Genomic DNA, 9,332 nt, shown 5'->3' with positions numbered 1-9,332 from the left:
TCGCTCGCAGAGACCAAATCTCCGCGAATTCTCAGCACTCGCTCACAGAAAACAACGTTCCGCGAACAATTCACTCGGCAAATCGCCGAGTGCAGCCGCCTGAAGGCGCCGAGGCTGCGAACGAGCAGCCAGGGCCGAGCTCGGGGCGCTGAGGCCGCATGGCCGGCTCAGACTCTGTAGCCGAGTTTGCGGTCACCCGGCAACCGCGGCACCGAGTGCGGGGCCGGGCCGTGCCGGGGGCCGAGGAGGGACGCTGAGGCCGGGCGGGGCCGGGGCGATGGCGCTGGGCGGGCCTCGGTCCCCCCTCGGTCCCGCGTCGTTCCGCCCTCCATATGCCTCGGTCTCCGCTCGGTCCCCGCCCGGTCCCCGCCTGTTCCAGCCCCGGTGCCCCCTCGGTCCCCGGGCACAGCGGGGGGATTCGCTCGCGGGCCCGGAACGTGAGGGGCTCGGCGGCAGCGCTCGATATCGCCAGAGCCTCGGCCCCAGCTCCGGGCTGCTCTCCACAAGGAAAATCCCAGGGTCTCAACAGTTTGTGTTCAGCGCATAGCACACGTGGGAATCGGCGAGCTGCAGCTCCTGGGCAGTAACATTTAGCTGCTCGTTCTTCTTTCCCTGTGTGTTCATCGTTTTCATTAACCACGGTGTAATATTTGTCACCTAATCTGTAGCCGGGAATTGGTGCTCCAGGAGACTGATGTTATCACATCCTGTATTTCTCTTTGGCATTCTCTTTCAGAATACAGATGTGCTAAAAGAAAAAAAAAAAATAGTACAATATTTATCAAACTCTGTCTTCGAATGAAATGCAAGACTGATTTTTCAATTGCATTCCCAGCATTGTAATAAAAACACACTAGAACGATAATTGTTGCAAGTTTCCTGCTTGCAGTAAACTTGAGATTTTACTATTCTTTCCAAGTTTATCTGTAATATATATGATGCCTTAGGTTTTAGATTTTACATTTTTCAGATTCTGTGCAGCTTTACTGTGTAGTTCTGAGTTTCATATCATGGGAAGGTAAACTCTCTTCACAGAGTAGGGAGACAAAACAATTCCTTCTCCAGCTGGGGACCAAGGACAAATGATCCAAATCTCAGGCCCAAGAGCACAAACAACGTGGGCTGAAGAGAGAAGAGCAAGAAGGATGAAACTTCATGGGCTAACGCTGTAATTGGACAATTAACTCCAATATGCACATGGAGCAGAACTGATCACAGTGAGAGACCCTGTGAGCGCTCGTGCATTTTGTGACCATTTTGGTTCATCTTGGGTGCAGCCCTGGCTGGGCTCTTGTGCTGCCCAAGGTGCATCCATTGAGGCCTTTTGGTAAATCCCTACTTTGTTCTTTAAATCCATCTAGCCTCTGTGCTAGGTCAGCCTTCACAAGGCATCATATAGGTTTATATATCCTAAAGAACTTAGGCTTGTTAAATTACTGCATTCATCTTCATGCTGCTGAGCTATAGCACAGGTTTTGTGTCTTCAGCAGAACTGACGTCTTAGTAAAGACTTAGAAGTGAAAACCTTTCTGAGTTAACAAGAATTAAGGGAGGACATTGGAAAACAGATCAACCCTATTAGTTTATGATGTTTCCAAGTCTACTACTTTGTGCAGCCTAAGGAAGCTGTAATAGAATAAGGGAAGAGAGACCTTGCAGCCGTGTTATCCATAAGTGTGTGGAAAACCTTCACACGGAGCCCCTGCACAGCCACTTTAAAAACTTGGTGACAGAAGAGCAACACAGGATTGAACTAAGACTGACAAATATCCAATTAAAGTCAAATTACAAGTTATTTTATTTTTAGATTGGGCCACAGATTGTATGCTGCTCACCATCCTTGGGGTTCAGAATATCCTGCAGCATGGCTGAGCCATGCGACTTGTGGAGTAGAATTATGAAAAGGTGAAGCACGAACATTTCTTATGCACCTACATTGCATTACCAACTCAGCACCTTAAATATGGTTTTGCTCTTTTAATGGAAGTTTATAGCTGGAATTGAAGATTTTTTTAATTGTTGAGAAGGTCTGAGTAGAAGCAAATATTCTTGCCGGGTACCTGTGGTAGGTAGGTACCTGATACCTGGCAGTGGAGGAATGTGCATGTACTTACATTTAAGTCTCTGAAGTATTCATTATAGTCAAGAGCATATCCAACTACAAATTTATCTGGAATTTCAAAGCCTGTATCTGTAAAAAAATACAGTTCTTTTTATAATTCGGTGGTGTAAGTAGCTTTTAAGTACACAGATGGTATTCAACACATACTTGAGCTGAGAGTAATAGGCATCATCTCTTTCAGAGTGCTGTCTTAAGAATCGGAGCTGTAAATTGATGACAGAGGTTAGAATCTAAACCATTCCCATGAGTCAGTAATATAATTAAGGTGTTAAGAGAATGATTTCTATTAAGAAAATAATTGTTTTAAACCTAGTTATGAGTTAGTCCTGGGAGAGGAGAAAAGGAGTGAGATTTTACTTGAGTGATTCAGTAGACTTTTCAGTTTGGAAACAAGGCAAATTTAATAATGCCAAATGTCAAAACAAATGCCCTCTGGGGTCAAAGCAGAGCAAAACACAGTTGAGATTTGATTCTGTTTCTGCTATCTAAATAGTTAAATTGGTGTATTAAGTAGCTAAATCTGCACTCGGGAAAAAAAGAAGGTGGTCATGAGGCCTCAGGATGGTGTAGCTGGTCATTAGTTCACAAGTTTTTATGTAGTTTCTCCCCATTTCTCTTGGCCTTCATGAAACAGGTGCCAGTTGTCAGATGTGCTGCCTGAAGTGAAATTGCAAGACTGTGATTTGGAAAATACAGAAAAAAAAATGCTAGAAAAACATTATACTTACAGTCTGGTCTGTAACCTGGACTCTGACATGTCCTTTTAACAAGCAGGCTGTAAGGCAGAGCAGAGAAGGCTGGTTTTTAAAATATGTCTTGCTCTAATTTGTAGACTTCCCTTCTGCCACGCCCCTCCAAAAGGTTCTAAAATCATGCACTTAAAACAGTGAGATTATTGCACAGAAAGAAGTAGTGTTCAGCCTTGTATTGGAGGGAGAAGCAAAGGCCCTGATCTAGGTTCAGTCTTTTTGTCCAAGTGGCTTGACTTTGTGTTCAGTTCCCTGCAATCCTGTGTCTCAGGTATTTGCCCTTCCATGCAGCACACTAGAATGCCTCAGCACACTAGAATAGTACAGATGGGGAAGCATGTCCAAGTGGCTGGGAATGATTTTAGTGGGGAGGGAGGGAGGGAGGGAGGGAGGGAGAAAAAGAAGATTTCTTCTGCAAAATCATATCTATTCGTGGTTTTTCTGTGCACTTCAGAAGAAATGGAGAACCTCCTGGACAGTCACTAGAAGGACTGTCTGAATAACTGATGCTTAAAGCAGCTGTTTTTATAAAGCGTTGTGGTTACTTGACAGACACAGGGATAGTCCACAAAATATCCTTTTAGAGATCTACTAAAAGCAGATCTAGAATGCTACTTGAAGGCATCTTCCCGGTGCTGACAGACTCTTAGAGTCTGGAAACTTCTACGGTTGAGGATATGAAGAAATATTCTACGGCTGAGGATATTAAGAAATATTCTGAGTGTTGTCATTCTAGTATTGAGGCAACTTGAGGTGGTGCTAAAAAACCTACAGAAAGAGATGAATTTCCTTCAAACATAAAGTAAGAAACAGGGAATCCATCAGATTTTATGACTGCATGGAAAGAGCCATAAAACCTTTTTTCATTAATTTGAGCAGCGAAGATGGTAGTGCACAGGTAAATTTCCCAGTTTAAAAAACACTAAATTTTTCAGCAGCTGGATAAGGATTACTTCCTGCATTTGATTTCTCACCCCCAAACTTCAAGCCAAGCAAGCACCTGTCAGCATACACTGACTATTCGCCCAAATGATTTGAATATATTAAGTTAGTGGCTATATCTTTGTACCTTACAACTTTTACCATCCTTGGTTTCTCATCTTTTATTTTTGAAAGCAGAGCTTTCATTGTTCTACCAGTCTCAATAATGTCCTGAAAGAGATAAAAAAATAAATTATCCTTCAAGTTTGAAAGGAAAACCAGACTGTAAGTGGATTAAATTAGAGCACACCAACCTGGTAGCCCAGTAACATAATTATTATTTTATATGTAATGTGTATTAATTTGAAAAGAAGTGAGAAAAAATCCATGTCATTCCACCCCTTGTTCAGTCATTACTTACCTCTACTACTAACACATTCTGGAAGAGATTACATATGGAAAGAAGGAAAGAAAAGAAAAGAAAATACTTAAATGTCAATTTTCAGCAAATTATACAGCCAAGAAAAGCACACTAAACCCTTCAGTTAAAGGAAGTTGCACTGATTTTGAAAGGAGATTGTCACTTGAACTACTGACTTTATTTTGGTGCTTTCCGAAGAGTCTCTCTGTAAGTATGTATGAAAGCTTACAATATGGTGATAAAGGCACCTATGTCAGGTGTATACATTGCTCTATGTATAGCACTAGTATTCTAGAGCCACACTGAACGAGTCAGTAGTATGGTTCATTTCTGGGCATTCTGGGATAAAATGGGGAATAGGATCTTTGGGAGCAGCCATCACTGATCAAGTTTCCACTGAGATCAGTGGGAATTATTCACTGTTTCAAAGCCCAGAAATTTAAATCAGTGTTAAGTGGCTGGAAGTATGCAGTATCAAAATCTTAATAAATATGGATTTCCTGGAAAATACACAAGAACAGTTGTTTCCCTTTAAAAGCTGAAGATGCTAATTCGTACCTTCCCCTTTAGTGTAGAGAGTTCCTCTCCAACAAAACTGACTTTTTTTGCAGGTGAATCATTCTAGAAGGAGAAAGAAGAGATTGAAGTCTCATAAAGCATGCCCAAAAGTGTTATTCTGTATTTATTTGAAAGGTGTGCTGCTCTTGCTTTTTGCAAGAGGAGGGAGTTTGAGCTCTGCCCTTGGCTTTGTCATGTTGAGTGTTCTGCTATATGTTTATTCCAGTGAATGTGTAATATCCACCCTTTGGGGAAGATCAGTAAATCAGTTCCTTTTTAGTACATAATTTGAACAGAATGCTCAGTTTTTGTATACATAAACTCAAACTACCAGTATTTAGAATGCCAGTCTATGAAGAGAGTCAATTTTCCAAAGAAAAGAAAGTTGCTTACACAGTAGCTTTTTATTCTGACAAAATCCACGGTAACAGGCACAGATTTATCACCATTTTGATTTAGTGCTTTTATATGGTCCAGCAAATCAGCAAAGAATTTATAGCCTCCTTTAAGGACACAGAGTGCAACAATGTGATGACTTCCCATGTCTTGCATGATATCTCTAGCCAAACGTTCTGTCCTGTGAGAGGAAAAAAAAACCAAAAGGGAATTCTGGAAAGAGTTTAAAAATTCTCATCTTGCTGTTATGTTTTTATAGCTAGAAAATTGTTACCACAGCTAGTCATAGGAAAGTTAGTTACATATTTGCACAGTACAAGCTGATTTAATCCATAAACCTTAATTTTTCAGGATAGGTGGTCCTAAAGATATTTGAGTTACAAATATGTAACTAAAGTTAGTTACATATTTGCACACCTCAAACTGATTTAATCCATAAACCTTAATATTGCAGGATAGGAGGTCTTAAAGATATTTGATACAAGCTTAACTGAGCTTGTAGAGGAATCCTCTCCATAAACCCCCTGTTGTACTAGACTTTAGGACAGAAGTGTTAGGCTGCAGGGTTTCCATGTTTCTCATGGGTTGCACAGGGCAAGGACCTTGGTCTTTTCATTTGGATGGACAAAAATTGGCATCACTGTCCCTGTTCTTTTCTGTTTACCCTCATACCGGTCCAGGATGAGACCATGAGGAATGAAGACTCTTTCTAAATCTTCTTCATAATGCTTAGGAATGCAAAACAGGTTTTTGTTGTAGCCGCTCTCCTCATCTCTTATCTGCAAGGGAAAGGAAAGTTAGGCTAAAACTAGCAACAAAGGAAAAGCTTCCAGTCTCTGATAGTGTGAAGAAAAAATTCCTCCACCCCAATAATGTGTCAAAATAAAAATAATTCTGAGAGTTTTGGATCTTTCTGCTAGAAGTGTTCACAATCTGTTAACTCAGGAGCTGGTGGCTGAGTTGTGAATGGAGTTGTGAATGGATTAAACAAGTACTTTGCCCCAGTCATTATGAGATGAATTCTTGGCCACCATCAACTCCTTTAAAAAGCCACCCAAAACAATAACCTCCCCTCTTGTTCCATTTGCTATTCTGCAGAGCTCAGTAGCTTGCTCATGTGGTAGACAAGTGAAAATGTAAGGCAAGGAGTTTGGGATTACGGGTCAGCATGTGACTTTGAGGTGCTGCTCTGCCTTGATCATAATTTTCCACTGTGTAAAAGAGAAAACTCTGCCTTCTAAGCCTGAATTCACAGCTGAACTTTTGACATTCCAGCCATTAGCTGTCTCAGAGGACAAGGGAGATGGCTCACTCCAAAGGAGAAGATTTGGGATGGCATTGGGAAGAGGGGAAGCTGCTGAGGGTGCCCATAGGTGGGAAGCTGTTCTGCTGTTTGCCTTTGGAGCAGAGTGCTCCTCATCATGGCTGGGGTCTGGCCAGGGCTATGTCCCACAGATCTGGACCTTAACCCTTTTTGCCTCCAGGGTTTCAGATTAGTTCTTTATTAGTTCTTTATAACATGCTGATTTCAGGCTCTTGCACCCAGAGATGTCTGCGTGTCTAGAAGATCCATAATCTTCATTTGGGTTTTTCTTCTGGCCCCAAACAGATCGGTGTCTTTGGATTCTACCTCCCTTCAAGACCTTGATGAATGCTTTGTTCACTTATAAAGTGGTGGTACAAAAGCAGGCAAGGAAACATATAGGGAAGTAGAAAGAATTGTGAATAAGATTAATATATAAGTTGTAGAAAAAAATTAGGAAAATCCCCTCAAATTCATGAGATTTTGTCACACCTGATACTGCCCTGCTGTAGTTAAAAATACAGAACTTACTGAAAGAAAAATTCAGAGCTGGCTCAAAGCTTCAACAGTGAAAAATAGGTTATCTACATACCAATTACCTTCCACAGAACTCAGTAAAGCATCTTTCTAAAAGCTCAGAGCTGTGGATTCAGCAGTAATAGCATAAAGTATTGCTAACAAGAAGTCAACATCTGCAAACTTTTTAGACAGATGAATTGTTTTTAATTCTTCTTTTCTTTGGCATAGGAAGGATAAGTGCTTAGGAAGAAAAGAAAAATGGACTGTAGGAGGCAGTAGTAGGTTATTACTTGCAAAACTCATGGCAGTCAAAAATGAAATAACCAATTACTGCCATTTATTTTAAATTGGCCACAAATAGCTTCCTGCATTTAAAGATAAGACTGGAGACAGGTGTTAAAGGAAGTTTCAGAGAACAGATTATAGTAGCACAAGGCAGTGGGTATAGAAGCTCATCCTGGCTGGACTAAGCATATTCTGCAAGTACGCTGGGATCAGCTGGGTCGGGCTGTGCCACAGCACTGAGAGAAGCTTTAGTGAGTGCAGATCTGCTCATGGCTTGGTGTTCGATTTACCCAGCTGGACAGCTCAAAACTGGCCCATTTCTGCCTCTGGGAGGCTGCTAGTGGTGAATACACAGGCAGGGTATGAGACTGACTTAATTAGAAGCATTGGTCAAAGGCAGTGATTATTTGAGACTACTGGAGCACATAAACATCATTATCATTTGAAGTATCAAAAAAAGCACCTTTAAGGATAGTCACTGACACCAGTATAAAAAGTGCTGTTTGTTTTGTTGTTGGGTTTTAGTTTGTCTCCAAAATTCCCACGTCTATTGCATTCTACTTAACTGCAGCCTAAACACAGTGATAATGCTCCCTGTAAATTTGAGCAGCTTCTTTTGCCTAATCATGATACTGATTGCAGTATTCAATGGACTTCAGCTTTACATCTGCTTTTGCAGTTATAAATGCACAGCATTTCTTCTGCACAGCAAGTTAAAGGTCAGCCTTCTTGCCAAACCTGAACTTCCTGCTGCACTTGATGAGTGACATCACAACTGCTTCAGCTCAGGTGAGGGATGAGTTTGTCTGTGTGGATGTAACTGTAAAGTAAAGGTAATCTTGAGGCATATAGGTGTGAATAGTCATTACTGCTTAAAGCTACTCCAGCAATGCAGCTTTGTAGCTGTCACTTGGTTTAACAACTCTGCTCATTGAGTCTTGGGTACAAACAACATCAGCTGCAACAATATCCTCTGTGGGAAGCATTTTTAAAAGCCTAATGAAAGGTTCAAAATCAGAACTTTAAGGATTGCATCAGTCTGAGCACCCATCACCACAGCAACCTGCCTTACAGGCTCATTAACCCTGTGCATTGTTGAATATTGCCTTGGCATATACTGAATAATACAGTGACAGCCCATAATAATAAAGCAATCTACTAAACTGTCATACGAAATCATTAAAATTTTAAATAATGAGTTTATAACTTGAGGAATTAGTCATTTAATTTAGTTGCAGTCTCATCTGTTCAATTACTGGTGTAAGTTTCTGAGTTTAAGTGGAAAAAACAACAAAATTAACTACAGCAGTTTCATACAGTAGATAAATTCATTATTTCATCAGCACAGAATGAAAGAATATAGGTATGTCAAAGTCAAATAATGTCATGCATTTGTAGAGAAGTGAGTCTATCAAGATGCCTCTGCTCTGAAAGCCATCTTTTCTGCTGAGTAAATATAAGAACCAAAGCTTTTCATTAGCCAGTATTTCTAATGTTCTGCTATTTTTGCTGAAGCTGACCTTTGCCCCCCAACCAAAGTTCCCTTCAGGCAAATAACCAAAGACAAGGACATTATGCTTTCTTACCTGCAGTCCATGAGCCATAATCCCTCTTTGAAGGATGCTCTTGCAGAAAGAATGAGTTGGTGTAACTACTGCAGTTTGGCTTGCTCTGTTTTAATATTCCAGTCAGACCATGACTTGCTTCTAAAAGGTCAAAATTGCCATCCTTCCTGCAGGAAGCATTACTTCCTTCTGCTAATGCACTGACATCACAATCCCAGGTTCTTACCTAATCAGATTAACCAGAAATAAAATGAGTTGAACCCTGCTGTAACCAATGAGAATAAAGATGTGGGGAACGAGGGAGATGCAAAAGCTCAAGAATCAAATTAATGGGAAGGACTAGGTAGAATCTGAGGTGGGGTTTTAAACTGAAAACGCACATCAGATATTTGGTTGTAGCAGGTAAATCAGTGGTGTATGTGTAAAAGGTAACTTTGTATATAATTTTCTTACACAGTGTTTGTTTACACAATCCATTGTTGTGACAAAGTCC

At 40.9% G+C, this 9,332-nt stretch overlaps 1 protein-coding gene across 2 annotated transcripts; it reads right to left on the bottom strand.

Annotated features, from left to right (window-relative positions):
• Positions 1–700: 700 nt before the first annotated feature.
• On the bottom strand, positions 701–8,878 carry LOC121354217 (hypoxanthine-guanine phosphoribosyltransferase-like). Of its 2 annotated transcripts, none has more exons than XM_041468652.1 (9): positions 8,861–8,878; positions 5,840–5,946; positions 5,165–5,348; positions 4,772–4,834; positions 4,214–4,231; positions 3,941–4,023; positions 2,851–2,897; positions 2,115–2,191; positions 701–748 (listed from the first exon to the last, which is right to left on the bottom strand). In XM_041468652.1, exons 1-9 carry the CDS (start codon positions 8,876–8,878, stop codon positions 701–703), a joined length of 645 nt encoding a protein of 214 aa, XP_041324586.1. The 2 variants fall into 2 exon arrangements, with proteins under 2 accessions (XP_041324586.1, XP_041324585.1); XM_041468651.1 differs by lacking the exon at positions 8,861–8,878 and adding an exon at positions 6,311–6,337.
• Between the last annotated feature and the right edge of the window lie 454 nt (positions 8,879–9,332).

The sequence above is a fragment of the Pyrgilauda ruficollis genome, unplaced genomic scaffold, assembly GCF_017590135.1.
Source record: "Pyrgilauda ruficollis isolate IOZ18807 unplaced genomic scaffold, ASM1759013v1 scaffold223, whole genome shotgun sequence".
Taxonomy (NCBI): Eukaryota; Metazoa; Chordata; class Aves; order Passeriformes; family Passeridae; genus Pyrgilauda; species Pyrgilauda ruficollis.
This window is presented reverse-complemented; position numbering and strand designations above follow the sequence as displayed.

Coding starts and splice junctions, on each gene's coding strand:
- LOC121354217 (XM_041468651.1), bottom strand. CDS start 6,337: ATGCTGACCCGTAATCCCAAACTCCTT. Junction 4,835..5,164: donor TCAGAATAAAAAGCTACTGT/GTAAGCAACTTT, acceptor TTCTCCTTCTAG/AATGATTCACCTGCAAAAAA. Junction 2,192..2,850: donor TCCAGGTTACAGACCAGACT/GTAAGTATAATG, acceptor ATTTTTTTACAG/ATACAGGCTTTGAAATTCCA.